At 44.3% G+C, this 23,846-nt stretch overlaps 2 protein-coding genes across 6 annotated transcripts in view; both read right to left on the bottom strand.

The window, feature by feature from the left end:
• LOC141110637 (pregnancy-specific beta-1-glycoprotein 5-like) overlaps positions 1-23,846 on the bottom strand; it is a 270,576-nt gene that overhangs the window by 208,518 nt on the left and 38,212 nt on the right. The gene's annotated exons all lie outside the window — the stretch shown is intronic.
• The window catches only part of LOC141110638 (cell adhesion molecule CEACAM6-like), a 455,239-nt gene that overhangs the window by 24,787 nt on the left and 406,606 nt on the right, over positions 1-23,846 (bottom strand). For 4 of the 5 annotated variants that reach the window (XR_012236311.1, XM_073602104.1, XM_073602105.1 and 1 more), the window contains exons 4-7: positions 16,932-17,237; positions 10,375-10,510; positions 1,838-1,860; positions 929-1,014 (exon numbers count right to left, since the gene is read on the bottom strand). Coding sequence is in view for 4 of the 5 variants with exons in the window: in XM_073602104.1 (XP_073458205.1) it covers positions 929-1,014; positions 1,838-1,860; positions 10,375-10,510; positions 16,932-17,237 (551 nt within the window). In the remaining variant the exon portion in view is untranslated. The remainder of the gene's footprint in view (positions 1-928; positions 1,015-1,837; positions 1,861-10,374; positions 10,511-16,931; positions 17,238-23,846) is intronic. The other variant, XM_073602106.1, reaches the window with a different exon arrangement.

A 23,846-nucleotide genomic window follows, 5' to 3' on the forward strand; every position in this document is an offset into this window, starting at 1 on the left:
GAGAATGTATAGGTGCCACATAGGTTCTATTATCTAATCATGTTGGCTTATCTTGCATTTTGGCATGACAAGACACAATAGAGGCCCTATAAATGTCAAACAACATTTTAAACTGTGAATTATAAAGGCTTTTGTGACAAACTCACCCAGAACAGAGGCTTTTAGAGAGGACTACAGGCTAGCCTCCAGCCTACTGACTATGGGCCCTGGCTTTTAAGGGAACACTACTCTTTGTGAGGTGTATGCCTTGGGGAACCTTGGAGTAATGTTACTTTGGATTCCAGTTCATGTCTCCCCAAGACACACAGACTCTGGGACTCTAGGCCCGGGTCCCTATATAAGGCCTAGCTGCCTCATTGGCAATAGTGACTGCTTCACACTGTGAGACTCAAAGCAGATGGTGATGTCATCAACTAAAGAGACCGTTCTTTCACCCATTATTAATTGTGCTAATTAACACACCTATTGTCTGCTAGCAAACTACTGTGGGGATGTGTTTATACTTGCAATAATGTGTATTGTACTTTGTGAGCTTGATGCCAGCAAGTCTGACCTGAAGTGGGGATATCTGATTAATCACAACATGGTCTAGGTGGTTAATTATATTTCCATCTACAATTGCATATGATAATGTGATCAGCCTCACCTGGTTGTGTAGTCTAAATTATCTGTGAGTTTTCAAGTAAAGAGATCCAGTTTTACAGCTAAACTAGTCCTGCCTAGTTCTTGGTTGCAATATGCGGATATAATATCTGATATCTTTGTTCAGACTGGAGAAAGTGGTATACTGACAGAAGCACTCAAGTGGAGTGTGGGATGGTTCCGTCACAGCTATAAAGTAAGAATCTTAAATCATTTAGCTAAAATGTATCTTGAATATATTATTTTTAATAAACCAATACATAAATGGTAAGTGCAGAGTTATTACCGGAATTCCTGACAGGGCAGTTTCAGAGGTGTGTGATTGAGGAGCATTTACATTTTCATAAACTGGGCCTTCTGGAGAGGATAATGCTGTGGAATGTAACAAAACAACCAGGCAGTGAATTTCCAAAAGAACAGGAGGTCTATTAATATCAGCTGCAGCTAGGAGCAAATTCATTACTTATTTTCATTTATTTTATTACAGGTACTTTTATAGTCGATGTACACAGCGCTTTACATATATATTGTACATCCACATCAGTTCCTGACCTCAAGGAGCTTACAATCTAAGGTGCTTGCTCAGAAATATAGTGCTCACAGAACCATAGAATTACATGTGGTACAATATGATTGGCTGTCAAAACATGCGTCAATGTAATTACTATAAATAAATAAATAAATAATGGACTTCTGCATTTGCAGACACAATGTCTGGAACTGTCTGAACTCTATTCCAGTAAACTTTCACCCAGTAAACTGGTGACTGTCTTAAAAAAAGAGAACCAATATGAAGCAGAGAGGTCATCTAGAGTTCAACTTTTAGATGTAGATTTTCTATATTATGAAATAATATAGTATCCATTTCTAAAGACTAATAACTATTGCTTAATATTGAACTAATAATAATCTATAATATTGAATTAATAATAATGATGATGATAATACTACTACTAAAATAATAATAATATGAATAATAATTATATTGTCAATAACACATATGGAAATTAATATGAATATCATGAAATACATGGGTTAATATAAAATCCTGCTACGAAGATCAATTTAAATAGTGACAAGAATAGTAAAAAAGACAGTAAAATAAACAAGCAATGAATATTTTATATATACACAGTATACTGTATATACTGATTGGTCAGAGCACAGACATTATTTTAGGTCTGTAGGAACTTACCATTATTTGTGCTGTCTGGTTGCCTGAAAAGAAAAGCTGTTGTGAGTTGCAAATATGGCAAATTACATTTGTAGTATATAGAGACATACTTTACAAATAGTAAAGTATATGATAGTAATGGTACATTGACAGGACTGCAGTCTGACAATCTTAATGGATGGAGTGATCATTCTGTGAAATTCATCCAAAGTTGGATAAGATGTAGGAGAAGACATATTACAAATCAGCTTTGCATCTCAGCTTCTGGCAACACAGTTGAGCACTGTCCATGATACTTTTTATTTATTGCACTAACATACAATTTTTTAGGACAAGCTTTCAGGGTATGTCCCCTTCGTCAAGGTCCCAGCAGTACTGATTCACAAAAGTTTTAGCACAATGTTAAAAAAAACACAATCTCTGAGGGAAAGGAAAAAAAAAAAGAAAAACAAACACACACAAACAAATGTACATGGCAATGGAGAGCTATAGGCTGGAGGGGGGGGGGGGGGGGGTGACAGTTACAGAGGGGGCGTAAAACGCCTAGATAATGAATAAGAAAACCCATATCTATATTTATGCCATTATCTTTTGTGTCAAATAGAAGTATCAATCTTAGTTCAAACTTTTTCCTTTACTGGATAGTTCTGAAATTCCCTTTTAAGACCAAAGACATTGAGGTCTTCTATAGTGTGGCCCAGTTGTGAAAAATTATGTCCCACAGCTGTGCAGAAACTATCTTCTTTATGTTCCTTGATGGTATGACTGTGCAAATTCATCCTTGCTCACTACTTCTGTCCTGTTTCGCCAATCTAAGATCCTTTGCTACATCTTTTGCATTGGATGAGGTACACAACATTACTGGAGGTACAGCTGTATGATCCCGTGATATTAAAGGTCCCTTTTGTGTGTGTGACACTTTTCCCTTTTATGCTCAGTAAACTTCATTTTGATTTAAAAAAAAAGGATGTACATACAAATACAAAGTGCAACAAGCACTAATCATAAGGATAAAGCATTTCACATAACCATCATAAGTATAAAATATATAACAGATCATATTATCAGGGATAGTCCAAATAAGCTACCCGACAGGACCGGTTGTGCCCGAGTACGGGATCAACAGCAGTCCTTGAGAGTACGGCAAGTGCTGTAGCACAGCTTATCACGTGGAGGCATACAAGCATACAAGTATTGCTCGCCTGTGCAGGTGGGGGAGTCCTCCAACCATCTGTCTCAGATTTTGTTATACTTGGCCGGGCAACCCCTATGTGAATACAGTACCTTTTTTATAGGAAAGTGTAATGTTTAGTGCCCTGATCCATTGCTGAATGGTAGGGGGCGACGCTTTGATCCAAGACCGGCCTATTTGCATTCTTGCCATAAACAGGGACTCTTGCACAAATATATTTAAGTACTTTTCCTCTTCAGGGATGGAAAAAAGGCCTAGTAGACACTGGCTGGGGCACAAAGTAAGGGGGGAGCCCATGCGGTCATAGAGGAATTTATCCACTTGCGACCAGTATTCCTGAAGGGGAGGGCAAGACCACAGTAGGTGATAAAATTAGCCCCTGGGGTCCCCACACTTAGGGCAGGCTGGACTATAGTCAGGTTTATATTTAGAGAGGTGAATCGGGGTAAGGTAGGACCTATAAAGGATATAGAGGTGCGTGAGACAGTCTGGCAATTTGGGGGACACCACCTTACAGGATGCCAATACCTCTTCCCAACCCTCGTCTTCCACAGCCCCCAGGTCTGTCTCCCAATTGGATATCAATTGGTAAGCTTGTGTAGTAGGGATGAGCTTCGAGTTCGAGTCGAACTCATGTTCGACTCGAACATTGGCTGTTCGCAAGTTCACCGAACAGCGAACAATTTGGGGTGTTCGCGGCAAATTCGAATGCCGCGGAACACCCTTTAAAAGTCTATGGGAGAAATCAAAAGTGCTAATTTTAAAGGCTAATATGCAAGTTATTGTCATAAAAAGTGTTTGGGGACCTGGGTCCTGCCCCAGGGGACATGGATCAATGCAAAAAAAAGTTTTAAAAACGGCCGTTTTTTCAGGAGCAGTGATTTTAATAATACTTAAAGTCAATCAATAAAAGTGTAATATCCCTTTAAATTTCGTACCTGGGGGGTGTCTATAGTGTGCCTGTAAAGGGGCGCATGTTTCCTGTGTTTAGAACAGTCTGACAGCAAAATGACATTTTGAAGGAAAAAACTCATTTAAAACTACCCGCGGCTATTGCATTGCCGACAATACACATAGAAGTTCATTGATAAAAACGGCATGGGAATTCCCCAAAGGGGAACCCCGAACCAAAATTAAAAAAAAAAAATGACGTGGGGGTCCCCCTAAATTCCATACCAGGCCCTTCAGGTCTGGGATGGATATTAAGGGGAACCCCGGCCAAAATTTAAAAAAAAAAATGACGTGGGGTTCCCCCTAAATTCCATACCAGACCCTTCAGGTCTGGTATGGATTTTAAGGGGAACCCCGCGCCAAAAAAAAAAAAAAAAAACGGCGTGGGGTCCCCCCAAAAATCCATACCAGACCCTTATCCGAGCACGCAACCTGGCAGGCCGCAGGAAAAGAGGGGGGGACAAGAGTGCGGCCCCCCCTCCCTCCTGAACCGTACCAGGCCACATGCCCTCAACATTGGGAGGGTGCTTTGGGGTAGCCCCCCAAAACACCTTGTCCCCATGTTGATGAGGACAAGGGCCTCATCCTCACAACCCTGGCCGGTGGTTGTGAGGGTTTGCGGGCGGGGGGCTTATCGGAATCTGGAAGCCCCCTTTAACAAGGTGACCCCCAGATCCCGGCCCCCCCCCTGTGTGAAATGGTAAGGGGGTACATAAGTACCCCTACCATTTCACGAAAAAAGTGTCAAAAATGTTAAAAATGACAAGAGACAGTTTTTGACAATTCCTTTATTTAAATGCTTCTTCTTTCTTCTATCTTGCTTCATCTTCTGGTTCTTCTGGCTCTTCTGGTTCTTCTGGTTCTTCCTCCGGCGTTCTCGTCCAGCATCTCCTCCGCGGCGTCTTCTGTCTTCTTCTCCTCGGGCCGCTCCGCACCCATGGCATGGGGGGGAGGCTCCCGCTCTTCTCTTCTTCTTTTCTTCTTTTCTTCTCTTCTTCTCTTCTTCTCTTCTTCTTCATTTTCTTCTCCGGGCCGCTCCGCAATCCATGCTGGCATGGAGGGAGGCTCCCGCTGTGTGACGGCGCTCCTCGTCTGACAGTTCTTAAATAACGGAGGGGGGCGGGGCCACCCGGTGACCCCGCCCCCCTCTGACGCACGGTGACTTGACGGGACTTCCCTGTGGCATTCCCCGTGACGTCACAGGGAAGTCCCGTCAAGTCACCGTGCGTCAGAGGGGGGCGGGGTCACCGGGTGGCCCCGCCCCCCTCCGTTATTTAAGAACTGTCAGACGAGGAGCGCCGTCACACAGCGGGAGCCTCCCTCCATGCCAGCATGGATTGCGGAGCGGCCCGGAGAAGAAAATGAAGAAGAAGAGAAGAAGAGAAGAAGAGAAGAAAAGAAGAAAAGAAGAAGAGAAGAAGAGAAGAGCGGGAGCCTCCCCCCCATGCCATGGGTGCGGAGCGGCCCGAGGAGAAGAAGACAGAAGACGCCGCGGAGGAGATGCTGGACGAGAACGCCGGAGGAAGAACCAGAAGAACCAGAAGAGCCAGAAGAACCAGAAGATGAAGCAAGATAGAAGAAAGAAGAAGCATTTAAATAAAGGAATTGTCAAAAACTGTCTCTTGTCATTTTTAACATTTTTGACACTTTTTTCGTGAAATGGTAGGGGTACTTATGTACCCCCTTACCATTTCACACAGGGGGGGGGCCGGGATCTGGGGGTCACCTTGTTAAAGGGGGCTTCCAGATTCCGATAAGCCCCCCGCCCGCAGACCCCCACAACCACCGGCCAGGGTTGTGGGGATGAGGCCCTTGTCCTCATCAACATGGGGACAAGGTGTTTTGGGGGGCTACCCCAAAGCACCCTCCCAATGTTGAGGGCATGTGGCCTGGTACGGTTCAGGAGGGAGGGGGGGCCGCACTCTCGTCCCCCCCTCTTTTCCTGCGGCCTGCCAGGTTGCGTGCTCGGATAAGGGTCTGGTATGGATTTTTGGGGGGACCCCACGCCGTTTTTTTTTTTTTTTTGGCGCGGGGTTCCCCTTAAAATCCATACCAGACCTGAAGGGTCTGGTATGGAATTTAGGGGGAACCCCACGTCATTTTTTTTTTTAATTTTGGCCGGGGTTCCCCTTAATATCCATACCAGACCTGAAGGGCCTGGTATGGAATTTAGGGGGACCCCCACGTCATTTTTTTTTTTTTAATTTTGGTTCGGGGTTCCCCTTTGGGGAATTCCCATGCCGTTTTTATCAATGAACTTCTATGTGTATTGTCGGCAATGCAATAGCCGCGGGTAGTTTTAAATGAGTTTTTTCCTTCAAAATGTCATTTTGCTGTCAGACTGTTCTAAACACAGGAAACATGCGCCCCTTTACAGGCACACTATAGACACCCCCCAGGTACGAAATTTAAAGGGATATTACACTTTTATTGTTTGACTTTAAGCATTATTAAAATCACTGCTCCTGAAAAAACGGCCGTTTTTAAAACTTTTTTTTGCATTGATCCATGTCCCCTGGGGCAGGACCCAGGTCCCCAAACACTTTTTATGACAATAACTTGCATATAAGCCTTGAAAATTAGCACTTTTGATTATTCATGTTCGTGTCCCATAGACTTTAACGGTGTTCGCATGTTCGAACGAACTTTTTTCCTGTTCGCATGTTCTGGTGCGAACCGAACAGGGGGGTGTTCGGCTCATCCCTATTGTGTAGTGGCCGTAGGTAGCAGTAGGTGGTTAAAGAAAGAGGAGATCAACTTCTTGGATTCCTGACCAAGAACCACATCAACCAGGAATAACGACTCCAGTCTGGGAATGGAGTCACTAAGTTAGGAATTGAGGGCATGACGGAGCTAGAGGTAGCGGAAAAACATGATTAGGTAGGCCAAAATCATCCTTGAGGGCTTGGAATGACCTAACCGTGCCATTGACTATCACCTGTGAGAGATCTATGACTCCCTTGGCAATCCAGAGATTATAATCAGGAACAGTCAGTAGCTCGGGCAATTGGGAATTGTCCCACAATGGTGTGTGGGTGTGAAATGCAGGGGCCTTGGTGATAGCCATGGCGAGCTGCCGAACCTTACAGTGATGAAACACCATATGACATCTGTTGCCCACATGTGGGGACCCGTAGCTACCACTTAGTAAGACCTGAAAGGGATGGGTTACCAGGCTAGTAACAGAGGAGCATACCAGAGTGGAATACCAATCTTTATCTACTTGATTATAGTAGAACAAATTGGACAGTTGTGAGGCAATATAGTAAAAGGCAAGGTCCGGTAAGGCAGTACTGCCCAGGTGAACAGGACATTTCAAAGTTCGCCATGAAAGTTTATGATGGGACGAGCTCCATATGAATGTGTTAAGGATAGATTCCATGGATTTGAAGACATAGGAAGGAATGTACAAAGGGACGTGCCAAAACAAGTAGAGCAACTTGGGAAATAAAATCATCTTTACCAAATTGATATGGCCCATAATTCCAAGTGGAAGTCGGGACCAGACCTGGGTCTTGGTTTCAAGAAGGTCATATAAGGGTTCTAAGTTTAGGCCTATGTAGTCCATAAGAGTTCTTGAACATTGCACACCCAAATATTTAATCTTGCTTGCTCTGACGAGGGGGGAGGGGGGTGCTGCTTGATCTGCTGTAAGGACATCTACATCCAATGGGAGGATTTGGGACTTAGACCAATTGATCTGCAATCCTGAGTATGCCCCAAACAGCTTTATCAGCTGTAGAGCCGCCACAAGTGAAGGGCCGGCGTCCTCCAGGTAAAGGAGCATATCATCCGCATAGAGACTGAGGAACTCGGTCACCCGTCCCATGCGGAGGCTTTTGATGTCAGGGAGTGCCCTGATGGCAATGGCAAGAGTTTCCACAGCTAGAGCATACAATAGAGGGGATATAGGGCAACCCTGGCAAGTGCCTTGGGACAGCGCAGAGGAGTCTGTCTGAGATCCTACCGTTGACTTGGATCTGGGCAGTGGGAGCCTGGTAGAGGAGTTGGAGCCATTTAACAAATCTTGGGCCGAAGCCAAACCTGCGGAGACATTCCCACAGGTAGTTCCATTCCACAGAGTCAAACGCCTTAGTCTCCCAAGATTAAATGCTGTGTTTTTGTTGGGCATGAACCCCGTCTGATCGAATGTATTAAGCTAAGTATCACTTTATTTAACCTCATGGCAAGAATTTTAGCAAGGGTTTTGATGTCTAGCTTCAGGGAAGAGAGATAGGGCGATGCGAATCTGGGAAAAGCGGGTCTTTACCGGGTTTGGGTATTAGGACAATGAGGGCTTCACCCATGAATGTTGAGAGTGTAGCAGAGTTGAATATTTGGGTATATAACGCTTGTAATTTGGGGATGAGGTGTGTGTGACACTTTTAGATTGATCATCTCAAGCATGATTGGCAGGAAAACAAAGATTATTAAATTATTGTAGCACTATCCCTGCAAATGGCTGCTGGTAACTGTTTACCTTATTCCTGCACACGCAACACGCATTTTCCACTTTCATACAGACACAAGAAAACAGTCTTTGGGCTTGTTTTTGCTCTTTTTATTAGGGATAATAACTTGGATGGGGTAGAGGGGTAATGGGATGCCCAACTTGATGAAAATTATAAACGGGGACAACTTCCTTTCCTACATACAAAAAAATGGTCCTGGGCTGTTCTCCTTCCTAGACACCCACAGTCCCTGACGATCAGCAGAAAATGACAATCTGTAACATACTGCAAACAGGAGTATCTCCTCTCCTTTGCTCCCAGCTCCACTGCCTGCAGGAACTACCAGCCCCCCTGTCTGCTTTTCTACCAGCCCTCCTGGCTGCTCCAAAATCTTGCAGGACAAGGAATAGAAATGGTTAAGCACAGAACTCTCCTTCAGAATGTTTGTTACATGTGGCAGTCTCTCCCCTTGTGAATCCTCGGGTGTGCTGATGTACTCTCTCTGTTCTCTTTGCTCCCTGCTGCTCATTAGGCAAGATGCCTCCTCAAATCAAGATGTAGGATCTTCCCGAGCCCAGCCTTGAGGCAGAGCCCCCCTTCCCCTCCAGACTCAGGGGTCCCCTCCTATGCCACCGGCAGCCTCCTCAGCACTCCATCTTCCACCCGACTCCCCTGCTGGCATAGCTCCACCATATTTAAGGGCTGACCTAGCCACCCTACCAAGACATTCTGCCTGGGGATTGGCCAAGTTTCCTCAAGTATGCAGATCAGAACCTCCTGGTCTCTGCCCACCAACTTCTAGAAGTTTCTACCAGCTACTAGATCCAGGGGAAGGTACCAGAGACCTGCCTCTGTAGAGCCATCCAACCTGACCTGCAGTAACCCTGTCCCAATTTCAGATTCACAAACTTATCATGAGTCATAACTTAAATTTGCCTGCACTAACACTAGTAGCACACTAAAGGGTGCTACAGTATTATCAGGCATATCAACACACCCTACACCTAATCCATGCTCATCTCTCCTGGCTTCTTCTCAACAAAACAATACAGCCTTATAACATTATTACTTAATGAGAAATTTAAAATTCATCAGAAAGTGGACACCAGGACCCTCTACTTCCCTGTTGATTTCCACTATAATTTAACTGATGTGTGTAGTGCTGGACCAATAGAAGTGAAAATGGACTCTGATGGATAAACTCTAATCTGCGTTTTCCCTCAACTGAGATGCTGACCTTCATCAAGCCTTAACACAGGTCACTTAGTGCACTGTTTTGTTATGCTATTAACATCTAAGACACTGAAAAAGGGAGAGGCTTTTTCTTCTGAAACGCATTGGCTGTATTTACTTAATCATTAAATGTTTAAAAAAATCCTTTAAGTGAAATTAACTTTTGTACCAGGCACTCCTCTGTACACATCCAAGACTTTAAATTAGAGGTCCGCCCACCACTTTAAAAATTAAAAGTCAGCAGCTACACATACTGTAGCTGCTGACTTTTAACATTAGGACACTTACCTGTCCTGGAGTCCAGCAATGTCGGCACCGCAGCTGATGTTTCCATCAGCTGTTGGGTGCCGGTGCCGCCGCCATTGCCGGTAAGGGAACCCAGCAGTATATACTTTTGGGTTCACGGCTGGGTCCCTACTGTGCATTCGTGAAGCACACTGTGCTCTCTCACTGGCACGGCAGAAGGGGAAGGAGGAGGGAGGAGGAGGGGACGGACCGAGCTGCCTACGTACTTCAGGTCTCCTGGAAGTGAGGACAGGATACCTGTCAAAGACAGGTATCGGCTACCCCCTTCCCCCCAGAAGGTGCCAAATGTGGCACCGGAGGGAGGGGAGGAATCGGATTAGCGGAAGCTCCACTTTTGGGTGGAACTCCGCTTTAATTTAGCTAGAACTGGAAAGTTGTAGGTTAATCTACTTACATTGTAACTTTATCCTGTGTACTACACTTACTTTTTGTGCTGTCTGTGTTTGGCAAAAAGGTACGCTAACACAGCGACTAGAACCAGCAGTAACACAACTGCAATTCCAATTCCTATTCCAGTGATAGGTCCTTTGCTCAATGTCTGATCAATGTTGTCTATCAATTCTGAAAAAAAGAACACATTTTGTCAGTGGCACAATATACATTTCTGTTAGGTAAAAAGTTAATCAATGTGTATGTAAAGCAAATGCACAATGGTAATGCACAAAGTAATGCAGAATGGTTAGAACCTCTGTCCATTAGGACCTCGTGGGCCAGGTTCGGAGAGCACAGATGATTTGTTTAGGAAGGCAATACCAAACACAGTGTCCCCCAACACTTTTCTGAAGATCACCAAAAATCCATTACTGAACTTCAGCTATAGGTCATTGGGTCCATGCCTGAAAAATATTCACCAGCCAAACACTTCTAACTATTGTGTAGACAAGAAAACCTTTTAAATGTACACCTTAGACACTCTGGCTCCAAAATGTTTAACCACTTGCTTACTGGGCACTTAAACCCCCCTCCTGCCCAGATCAATTTTCAGCTTTTAGCCCTGTCACTCTTTGAACGACAATTGCGCGGTCATACAACACTGTACCGAAATGAAATTTTTATAATTTTTTTCCCACAAATAGAGCTTTCTTTTGGTGGTATTTGATCACCTCTGGGTTTTTTATTTTTTGTTAAAAAAATTTAAAAAGACCAAAATTTAAAAAAATAATAATACAAAACTGTTTTATATTTTGTTGTTGTTTTGTTATTAAATTTTGCAAACAGGTAATTTTTCTCCTGATTCTTCTTGATGGACGCTGATGAGGCTGCACTGATGGGCACTGATAGGCTGCACTGGTGGGCACTGATAGGCTGCACTGGTGGGCACTGATAAGGCAGCACTGATGGGCACTGATAGGCGGCACTGATGAGGTGGCACTGGTGGGCACTGATACGTGGCATTGGGGGGCACTGAGAGGTGGCACTGAGAGGTGGCACTGAAGGGCACTAACAGGTGGCACTGAAGGGCACTAATAGGTGGCACTGATAGGTGGCACCGATAGCTAGCACTGATAGGTGGCAGTGATGGGCACTGATGGGTGGCTGGGATGGGCACTGATGGGTGGCAGTGATGGGCACTGATCGGCACTGGTAGGTGACACTGATAGGCAGCACTGCTAGGTGGCACTGGCACTCGTGTGCATTGATAGGTGGCACTGATTGCTGGCACTGGTGGGCACTGATTCGTGGCACTGTGGGCACTGGCAGGCGACACTGATGGGCACAGATGAGATGGCTGTGCATCTTCCTTTTCGGGACTGATGTCCCTTGCACAGAAGCCGGTGATCAGCATTTTTTTCTCCTCACGCTGTCAGCGTGAGGAGAAAAAAAACAGTTATCGATCTTCTGTTTACATCATGTGGTCAGCTGTCATTGGCTGGCAGCTGATCATGTAGTAACTTGTGATCACAGTGCGTGCCACGTGCGCCCTGACGGCCTCCCGGCAAAGTAGGTCCGCGCTGTAGCCATCATTCGGCTATAGCGCAGATCTGAAGGGGTTAAATCAATCAAAGTACATTCAGTCATATGAGTGATCCCCATGCTATATGTCATAATAATGAAGCTGCTTTGCTGGTGATGTAGTTATGCCAAACATATTTTAAAAGGAATTTGTTTTGTACGATCTGAAAATCACGAATCAATGCTCACCAAAATTCTAACTTATGCTAACACAAATTTAGCATAGGAGGCCCAAAGATTGGCGCTTGAGAAATTAACTTCCTCTTTATACTCTCATAGTACGTCACTACGTTCGTGTTTGTCAAACGACAATTTTTGGATAGTTAGTATGCTAGACAAAATCCTGCACACGCCCTTTTGACAAAAATCAGATGCTCGGTCATCCAACAATCAAACCATATGTATGAGGCTTAAGGCTTCGTACACACGGTACGAAAATCAGAAGGGAAAAGTCTGAAGACGAGCTGTCTGCGGATTTTCGGATCGTTAGTATGGTGCATTCGACAGACGATTTTACTTTTACATCAGACAAAAGCTGGATGTGCAGGCTATAAAATTTTTGTTGGATGTGAACCCAACACACAAAAGTCAAAAGTACAAACACGCATGATCAGAAACAAGGAACAAACCAGAAAAGTATGGTCTTGTAAACTACTGCTCGTAATCTAGAATTAACATTCGTGATGCGGCAATTGATAAAATGTCAAAATGCAGCGCACAATCTCATCTTTAATGGGATAATAATGAAGCTGCTTTGCTGGTGATACTGATGTAGTTATGGCAAACATATTTTAAAAGGCATTTGTTTTGTACGATCTGAAAATTGCGAATCAACGCTCACCAAAATTCTACTAACACGAAATTAGCATAAGGGGCCCAAAGGGTGGCGCTTGAGAAAATAACTTCCTCTTTATACTCTCATAGTATGTCACTATGTTCGTGTTTGTCAAACGACAATTTGCGGATAGTTAGTGTGCAAGACAAAATCCTGCACACGCCCTTTTGACAAAAATCAGACCGTGTGTACGAGGCTTTACAGCTTTTCTCTCAAACCTTGTTATTGACAGCCCAAGTACCCACAAATGAATGTGAGCCAATCAGCGAGATTTTTAAGATCATGAGATGACTATGTCAGCTCTGACACTGATCACATGAAGGCTGGAGGCTTCACTGACAAAATAAGCCTCCTGCCTTCAGATGCCACTGCTGCCTAAAGTTGACTAAGTACATTTATTTAATGTCGTAATTGTCAGATACAATTACAGCATTAAAGTATCCATTTTTAGTGTACCACATAAAAGCCTTACATTTATGTGAATGCAAATTCTTAATGCAAATTAGTTTTAGAGTTATTGTCATGCTAACACATTCTAATGCTGCTAAAGAATAACTGAGATTTTAGACCTCAATGACCTCTGTTCGCAAAAAGGTTGAAGGCTTAGCTCGCCCAGAGCTAACGTTTTGGTAATGGAGAGATGGTGGTGGTTTGAATCACCAACTAGCATCTTGTCTGATCTTGGCTGTACAATAGTAAAGTCTTGGTTGTGTTTTTCAGCTTAAGAATTTTGTAAAACATGCATGTGAAGATGGTGAGAAAATTGTTCAAAAACACTCTTCAAAAACAAATCAGTTTCTTAGGAGAAATGAAACTTCAGTGACATTTAGACTAAAGTATGTTGTGCAAATCTCGGTGGTGTAATAAAGCATTTAGCAACATTATCTGTCATAGAGCAATACCAATTTAACCATCTGACTTCCCATAGAGACTAACATCACAACTTCAAAGCTTTCATATATTGTTTACCAAAATAAAAAAAAATCTAACATTGAAAGTAATAGAGAATTGGGAACTTTTGGCTCATGGGGAAAATATGACCATTTGGCCCTTTCATAGCAAGAATAGTTTACTGTGGACTAAAGAAAGTGTACCACATAAAGTGTGATGAGAGCCAGTAGGGACTTTTAGCTCTGGTCTATCATTGTCTGGAGCATGGGTGGGCTCCTTCCAGGCCAGTACTCACAGCAGCAGGCAAAGGACTACACTTCCATGTAGCCTGAGCGGCTCACATACATAACATGGGTTCACATAAAGTGTGATGACATGTTGTCATGATTGGTGGGCATGGTGTAAGGTGTCTTAAAGCCCATATACCCTACTACCCCTCCTTCCTGTCCCCTGATCACCCAGTCAGGTTTTCTTGTCCCTCATCAGTGCTGCCTCTGGAAGCCACAACCTATTGATCCAGTGCTCCAGTAGACTGGTTGCATCTTGACATCATCAGCAGTCTTCAGTCTTCAAAAGGCTCCACTGATGGACAGTTAATATGAAATGTCTATGTCATCCTAGCAGTGATGTGGATTTCCAAAGAAGAGCCATTCTCTTCTAATGAAGAAGATACTAGCAATGGGACCTGGCATGTCCTGTCATTCAGGTCAGTACGTTGGGCTTGTAGACTTAGCTTTTTTTAATTGGCCTAACAATTAGTTGGTGGGGTGAGGGGCAAGAAGTATGGTGGAGGAGCTATGCTTAGAATTTCAGCTTTAAAGGACATAGTTTATTGGGACAGATCTTTTCACATCTACTGTACATGATGTATATGCTAATGAGGGGGATTGTAAAGAATAAATTGTAAATGAGAATATATTTAAGCTAAACAAGATGACTGCTGCTTTGCTAAAATGATATGGACTACTTTAAATTATATATCATGCCATTATCACAGAAAAACTGTCACTAATTGCAATTCCTGACCTGATTTATGTATAAATGGTTTCTCCAATTTGGGCCACCAGTCCAACATATTTTCATTGTTTAGGCACAGTCTCTCCTTGCCTGAAAGTAACGATATGTTTAACCTTTTGCCTTTTTTTTTTCTTGGACTACAAAAATAAACCACTGATGGATGGCCATGTCAGTACTAAAGCTGCGTACACACGGTCAGACTTTTCGACTGGACTGGTCCGACGGACGCCGACAGACAAAATCCGGCTGACAATCCGATCGTGTGTGGGCTTCACCGGACCTTCAGCGGCCCTTTCCAGTCGCAAATCTGATGGACTTTAGATTTGGAACATGCTTCAAATCTTTACGTCGTAACTCCGCCGGACCCAGAAATCCGCTCGTCTGTATGCTAGTCCGACGGACAAAAACCCACGCTAGGGCAGCTATTGGCTACTGGCTATCAACTTCCTTATTTTAGTCTGGTCGTACGTCATCACATACGAATCAGTCGGACTTTTGTGTGATCGTATGTAGTTAAGTCCGTTCGTTTGAAAGTCCATCGAAAGTCTGTCGGACGGGCTGTCGGACTTTTGTAGCTAAAAAGTCTGACCGTGTGTACGCGGCATTAGTTTATAATCAGTGGGCAGTATCTTAGTTGAGGAGGATCATTTCTTTGTAGCTAATAGATGGTAACAAGGAGAAGCCTTTCGAAAATATGGGCCAAAATACAAAAATATGATAAGCTACTACCAAGGTGAAATTTAAATGTAAACCATGTGTATCATTATTGTGTTGAGCTTTACGGTATTTTAGTTCTTTGTTAACCTATAAGGACCAGAAGATTTGCCCCCTTAATGACCAGGTCATTTTTTGTGATACGGCACTGCATTGCTTTAACTGACAATTGCGCGGTCGTGTAATGTTGTACCCAAACAAAATTGACGTCCTTTTTTCCCCACAAATACAGATTTCTTTTGGTGGTATTTGATCACCTCTGCGGTTTTTATTTTTTTCACTATAAACAAAAAAATAGCAAAAATTTTGAAAAAAAATCAATATTTTTTACTTTTTACTATAATAAATATCCAAAAATTAAAAAAAAAAAAACACATTTCTTCCTCAGTTTAGGCCGATATGTATTCTTCTACATATTTTTGGTAACAAACAAAAAAAAAATCGCAATAAGTGTATATTGATTGGTTTGCGCAAAAGTTATAGTGTCTACAAAATAGGAGATAGATTTATGGCATTTTTATTTTTTTTACTAGAAATGCGATTTTGCCTGGTTAATGAATGATGACAACTAACCGGCCGCATTATCGGGGGATCTTTTTGATGACACGTCTAACATACGGATCCTGTGAAGGGAGTGTCGCTTACCCACAGTGGGGGTGTTGCCCACTAATTCATGGCTAGACCTCACTTGGGGTCTCCTCATCTGGTAAGCGTCCATTCATTTTGTATATGGCGGAGCACAGACAAGGGATCTATTGTAGAACTTTTGTACTGTAATTAAGCACGTGTGGAGCACCTGTGTCACCACCAGTATTTGGAACTGGGATTCCTCTGTATATATCATTTACCAATTCTATGTCACATTTGAAGATTTGTCATTTTGAACGAACATTACTTGAGGTTTTTTATGCTCTGCACAGGATAATTGGCACTTTAATTGAAAATATGTATATATGGATGAATTTTCTTTTTTGCACTTATAGCACTTTATTCTCATCAGTATATGAACACTACATGATTTTGATTATTTGAATACATGTTTATTTGAGTAAAGTCATATTATTTTTATTATTATGCAGGATTTATATAGCGCCAGCAAGTTATGCAGTTATATGGGTTGTCTTTTTTAAATTATACTTTTTCTTCAAGTATAACTGAACTCCAATTTTTTTCCATTTTTGGGTAGAGTAGAAATTGTTTAAACCCTGTATTTTTTTAAATTTCCCAGTTAGGGAGATTTTTTCACTTTTTGTATCATAGCCAGAACAGGACGTGAGAGAGAATGTCTCCAAAGTGAGGTCACCAGAATAGGTGTCACCATTGCAAGATTCCCCTTCTATTCCTGTTCTGGTGGATTTTTGATTTCACCCTTGGATTTCACCATCCCTCTTACTTTCACTTTCTTTTACTAAAGCTTTACTAAAGCTTTACCACTCTATCCAAAATACAAATATAAAGCTTTGGCTTTAGATACACTGTAAAGCTAGGTTAAGACTATTTATACAAAATATAAAATAAAAAATAATTAAAGAACAGGGGTGTTTCTTTGGGCAACAAATATATTGTACCTACTGGTTTTAGTAATAGAATTCTGCTCTGATTGCCGATGATTCTTATACTTATCAGTAGTTTCATTCACATATATGGAATCCATGGCAGTAAACTGTGTCACTGAGTTATTGACCACACATGTGTAAGTCCCCTCATTCTCAGCCTTCTTTTGATCTATCTGAAGCGAAATCTGCTGTTTTTTTATACCTGCCCCATTTAGTCTCCAATGGTAAGTGGCTGGTGGAATAGAATCAGCAGAACATTCGAATGAAATGAAAGAATTTGAAGGTGACCGTTGGGCGTTTACTTTCACATTTTCTGGGCCATCTGCAATAACAAAATGCTTGTTAGATTAAAAGGGCTGAAGGGAAAAAAAATAATTGACAAAATAATACAAAGATATACAGTATATGCTCTGGGGTTTGCATATAACTAAGACCAGGGCAACAATTAAAATAGGATCTCTTGCTACTGAGAGGTTGACTTTTACTTTCATGTTTTCTGTGCCATCTGCAATATCAAAAAAATCAATGTCAGAATAAAAGGGCTGAAGAAAAACAAAAATGTTGACTTAGGCTGAATTCACACTTATGCAAATTGGATTTCTCCGCATCCAATTAGCATGACAGGAGAGTGTGACCGGCTCTCAATTGATCTGGTTAACACAGCTCTGGGCGGCAGCGGTCCGCATAGGAAAAGGGTTCTGTGCGTCTTTGGCTCAGTTTCAGGTGCAAATTTAGGCCCCTTTCACACGATCGGACCGTTCAGGTCTGCCTGTCAGTTTTGACGGCGGACCTGAACGGGCGCTCCATGTTAGCCTATGGAGCGACGGATGTCAGCGGAGACATGTCCGCTGACATCCGACCCGGTCCGATCCACAAAAGCAGGCGGATGGCCCTACGTCCAGATCCGTCGCTGGCGGATCGGATCGGGTGAGATCTGATGAAAATGGACCGTTTTCATCCGATCCCTAGGCGGCAGCGGCGCCTGACAAGCCCCTCCCCGCTCAGTGAGCAGAGAGGGACCTGTCATCCACCGGCTCAGCGGAGATCAACGGACTGATCTCCCGCTGAGCCGGCAGACCGAGGCGGGCTCCGTGGAAACGGAGTCCGCCTCGTGTGAATGAGGGCTTCGGACCAGATTCACACCTGAATCTGTGTACAGGGATGCACCGGACCCCCTGCTGGGACCCGCGACCGCATCAGTGTGAACGCGGTCTTAGTGATACGAAAATATTTAGAAGATTTCCTCTCTATCACTGTTCTGGTGACAACCCTAAATTTTGGATTTTCTTTCACTCTTGGTGATAATGGTTAACAGAACAAATAGAGAGGGTGAATCTCCCTAGCAGGAACACTACAGCACGAAAAACCTGACAGGTGTTCTAATCCCTCTCCACTCTATCCAAAACTAAAAATAAATGTTGCCTTTAGTTATGCTTCAGATAGTTGACGCGTTTTACAAGGATATACCGCGTTGTGAACAAGCGCGGTATATCCGTGTGAAACGCATCAACTATTTGTACCCTGCATATATGACTGGCATGCAGCAATAAAGGACTTTTTTTTCAAGCATTTGATGGTCTGGTGTGAAACCAATTTCTTCTTCTTCCCTGTATAGTGATGAAGTCACTGCTACTTTTACAGTAATAGCTGATTTTGCAAAGGCATTTGGTAAACACAAAGTTGATTTATATCCTTTGGCTGCAGAGCAATATATTTGGGAGTGGGATGGTCTGCCTGTTCTAATCATTTGATCAGTTCCAGTATTGAAAAAGGGAATACCAACATCCCTGTAGATGTATGTCACCAAAGAGGAAAGGCTTGTTTTAATCAATTCAAGATTAGAACTGTTGAAGCCTGAAGTTTCTTTGCTATGTATCAAAACAATTAGCCATATTGACAAAGCAGAAATAAGATATCTAGATTAGGATTGCACCGATACTGTTTTTTTTACCAGCGAGTACGAATATTGATACTTTCGGTCAAGTACTTGCCGCTGCTATACGAGTACCGATATCTTTGCGATGCGTTTTGTGCCCATACAAAATGAATGGGCTCAAATCACATTGCAAAGAATTGCAAGTATTTTGAACAGGAATGTGGTGTCATTCCTGTCTGAATCGCACGTGGTTTCCCACACTTCTCCTGTGTGAATCCAGGCTAAAGTCACTAATGACAAGCCTGAGTTCACAGAGGAGCAGTGGGGGGGAAGCACATGTGATTTGAACAGGAATCGCACCACATTCCTGTTCAAATCATATGATATTCTTTGCAGGGTGATTTGAGCCATTTTGTATTGGCTGAAATCGCACTGCAAAGGTATTGGTTTCAGGTAAGCAAATTGTCAGAGAGGTTCTCGGTTCAGGACACTTGCTGGGCACTCTAGAGGGCGCCGGTTGCCTATTTAAGCTGAAGGGATGCTGTGCTCAGTGCTGTCCAATCATCAGCTTCCTGTTTCCGAACTTCCTGTTTCCTGTGTATTGCTCTGATCTCCCTGTGACCCGGCTTGTTTACTGGATTCTCTCTCTCTGCTATCCACCTGCAAACTGATCCCGGCCTGCCTCTGACGTTGAACCTGCCTGACCCCTTGTACCGTGCTGATTGCCTGTTGCCAAAACCTGCCTGTGACCTGGACCTTGTATCTGCCTGCTCCCTTTGTACCGTGCTGACCGCCTGCTGCCAACTTTGCTAGTGACCGGATCTGCCTGCTCTGCACCTGTTAACTGATCTCCAGCCCACCTATTACCACCTGCCAGCTTGTGTCAGGATCCTGGGCCTTATTCCTGCAAACCACCCGCCAGGCTCTCATACCATTCTGTGCTCCTGTGCCTTCTGTGTACTCTATCAGGGGCCGGGAACCAGATACGTACGGGAGGTCATCCTCTGCTACATCGGGTTCGTCAGTCTGGTACGGGTAAGTCTGACAGTATCGGACAGCCATGTCCGAGCCCGAGCAGGGGACCTTTCCCATGGATGAATTATGCAGACACCTGGCGGGTCTCACACAGGCGGTAAAAAGCCTTCAAGAGGGCTATACCAGACTGGAGGAACGAGTTCAGGTGTTGTCCTCACCTGCGAACCCACAAGTTGCTTCCTCTGCTGGACTCTCACCTGCACCCTCAGTGGGTATGTTACCCCCTGAACCCAGGGTCCCTACTGCCGAAAGATTTACCGGTGAGCGCAATAAGTATCGAGCGTTTCGCAACGCTTGCGAATTGTACTTCGCATTGCAACCACGCACCTTTTCTTTGGAAGCAACCAAGGTGGGTTTTGTCATCTCCCTGCTATCTGGAGAACCACAGTCCTGGGCCAACCGCCTTTTGGAGCAAAAATCAATCTGTCTGGATAACCTGGATACTTTCTTTACCGCCATGTCTCAATTATATGAGGACCCTCAGTTAAAAGCCACCGCTGAATCCGCCTTACACGCCCTACAACAAGGGCGCAGGCCCGCGGAAGACTACGTTCTGGAATTTAGGCGGTGGAGTTCAGACACGGAATGGAACGACGTGGCCCTCCGTTACCAATTCCGTTTGGGGTTATCCGATGCACTCAAGGACGAACTAGCACGGGTTGGCATACCCCAAACCCTGGAAGATCTCATTAACCTGTCGGTGCAGATTGATCGGCGCTTGAGAGAGCGCCATTCCGAGAGGTCTGTTAGCCAGTTCCGTCCCACTTGGGTCCTCCCCAAGGTCCCAAGTGCTACCAGCTCTGTAAGCAGCTCTGCACCAGCTGCCTCAGCCCTTGATACTTCTGAACCGATGCAACTGGGGGTTCTCCGCCAGTCCATCACTTCTGAAGAACGACAGCGCCGACGAGTCAATAACTTATGTATGTATTGTGGAGAACCAGGTCATTACGTGAGGTCTTGCCCAAATAAGACACGTAAGTCTCATTCAGCTACTTCTAAGTTTGCACCTGCCTTGCCTAACCTTGCTAACCATCTGGCTCTCTCCGTTATCCTCCAGCTTCCAGGACAGGATCTGCTTACCTCGGCCATCATTGACTCAGGAGCCTGCAGTTGCTTCACTGATCTCGCCTTTGCAGCCCATCATCTCATCGCTCTTCAATCAAAGTCGCAGGGACTTGCTGTCCACCTCGCTGATGGGTCCACCCTTAGCTCTGGTCCAGCCACTCAGGAAACCATCCCACTGCTGGCTATCCTGAACAACTGTCATCGGGAGTTTCTCCAGCTGGACGCCATTTCTTCACCACTCTTCCCTATTATTCTCGGAATGCCTTGGTTGCAGGCTCATAACCCCAGCATTGATTGGGTTTCTGGAAAAATCAAGTTCCCGTCCAGTTACTGCCAACAACACTGTTTATACAGAACTCTTGCGGAACCCAGTCAACTCTTGTGTCTGAACACCGACATGGAATCGCAGCAGGCGATTCCTGACGCTTACCGAGACTTCTCCGATGTTTTTAGTAAGAAAGGGGCAGAAACCCTTCCGCCTCATAGACCCTACGACTGTCCCATAGAGCTGTTGCCGGGATCTGAAGTTCCCTTTGGGAGAATATTCCCTTTAACTGAGCAGGAGTTGGTTACCCTCAAAAAGTATATCAATGAAAATCTTGAGAGAGGCTTTATCCGCCCTTCTACCTCACCAGCCGGAGCCGGCATCTTTTTTGTTGAAAAAAAAGACCACTCGCTACGACCCTGCATCGATTATAGGGAACTCAATAAAGTGACCATCAAAAATCGCTATCTCTTACCTCTCGTGCCAGAGCTGTTTCAAAGATTGGGTTCAGCCAAAATCTTTACCAAACTCGATCTCCGTGGGGCCTACAACTTAATTCGCATTAGAGAGGGAGACGAGTGGAAAACGGCCTTCCATACCAGGTTCGGACATTTCGAATACCTCGTCATGCCCTTCGGCCTGTGCAACGCACCGGCGACTTTTCAACATTTTGTCAATGACATTTTTCGTGACCTTCTAGATCAGTGGTTCTCAACTCCAGTCCTCAGGGCCCCCCAACAGGCCAGGTTTGCAAGATAGCTGAAATACATCACAGGTGATATCACTTGCTGCTCAGTGATTGCAGTATTCTAGTCTGCAACTCCCCAAGGTAATACTTAAAATCTGGCCTGTTGGTGGGTCCCGAGGACTGGAGTTGAGAACCACTGTTCTAGATTTATACGTTATAGTATACCTGGACGACATCCTGATCTTCTCCCCCTCAGTTGATGAACACTGCAGGCATGTCAGGAATGTGTTAACCCGGCTCAGGCAGCATGGACTTTATGCCAAATTGGAGAAAAATGAATTTGAGCTCCAGAGCATTCAGTTCCTCGGCTTAATCATCTCTACCGATGGTGTTAAGATGGACCCTCAAAAGGTTGCAGCTATCCTGGACTGGCCCGCTCCCTCCGATAGAAAAGGGGTCCAACGCTTTATCGGCTTCGCCAATTTTTATCGGAAATTTATAAGGGGCTTTTCTGCTATAATCGCCCCCATCACGGAACTGACGAAACAGGGAAATCAATTCTGTTGGTCCCCTCAGGCACAATCGGCCTTTGGAAGGCTCAAGGAACTCTTTACGTCCGCTTCTATCCTGAAGCACCCAGACCCTGCTTTACCGTTTGTCCTTGAAGTGGACGCATCGGAGGTCGCGGTGGGGGCAGTGCTTTCTCAGCGGCAAGGTGCCAAGGCTCTTCTTCACCCCGTGGCCTTCTTCTCGCAAAAACTCTCCGATGCAGAGAAAAATTATGATGTAGGAGATCGGGAGTTGCTGGCCATTAAAGCCTCACTTGAAGAGTGGCGCTACTTATTGGAGGGGGCTACTCACCCCATTTTGGTCTACATGGACCATAAGAATCTAGAGTACTTGAGGTCAGCCAAGAGATTAAGACCACGGCAGGCAAGGTGGGCTCTGTTCTTCTCTAGATTCCAATTCCACATAACGTACAGACCAGGTACCAAAAACACCAAACCAGATGCATTATCTCGTATGTTCCATGACTCCAGGGAACCTTTGCCTCCAGACACCATTCTTCCGGCTGGAAACTTCCTGCTTCTTCAAGGAGATCTCATATCACGAATTAAACAGGCCTCAAGGAATTGGTCCCCTCCCGTGGAAGTTGATGTAAGCTCGCAAGACGGTCTGTTCCGATACAAGGACAAAATCATGGTCCCAGAGGATCTGAGGATTGCTGTACTGGAACTCTGTCACGACCACAAATTGGCTGGGCATTTCGGTGTGTTGAAAACAACAGAGCTGGTACAACGTACCTTTTGGTGGCCCCAGCTGGTAAGCGACTGCAAGAGTTTTGTGGAGTCTTGTATCACCTGTGCTCGGAGCAAGAGCAGTCGAGCAAAGGCCTGGGGTCTATTAAGACCCTTACCCATGCCGGAAAGGCCATGGAAAATGATCGCGATGGACTTCATCGTTGAGCTCCCGCCGGCAGAAGGCTACTCCACCATCTTTGTCATTGTAGACAGACTCTCCAAAATGGCCCACTTCCTACCCATGAAGGGTACCCCATCAGCTTTGGAAACTGCAAAAATATTCATTAAGGAAATTGTACGTCTACACGGAGTCCCCTCAAGTATAGTATCTGATCGGGGGGGTACAGTTTACTTCCAGGTTTTGGAAAGCTCTCTGCAGATCTCTTGAGATAGAATTGGCATTCTCATCGGCCTACCACCCCCAGACAAATGGGCAGACGGAGAGAACTAATCAGACTCTAGAACAGTATCTCCGATGTTTTTCTGCTTTCTCACAAAATGACTGGGTCTCTCTTCTGCCTATTGCCGAGTTTGCCTACAATAACTCTGTGCATTCGGCCATCAAGCAAACACCATTTTTTGCAAACTATGGTTTTCACCCATCCTTTTTAACCAGCTCCTTACCTGAATGTGCGATTCCTGCAGTCTCTGAAACTATGAACTTCTTCATCAGTAACAACAAATTATTGCAGGAAACCATA

The sequence above is a fragment of the Aquarana catesbeiana genome, linkage group LG10 (assembly GCF_042186555.1).
Source record: "Aquarana catesbeiana isolate 2022-GZ linkage group LG10, ASM4218655v1, whole genome shotgun sequence".
Taxonomy (NCBI): Eukaryota; Metazoa; Chordata; class Amphibia; order Anura; family Ranidae; genus Aquarana; species Aquarana catesbeiana.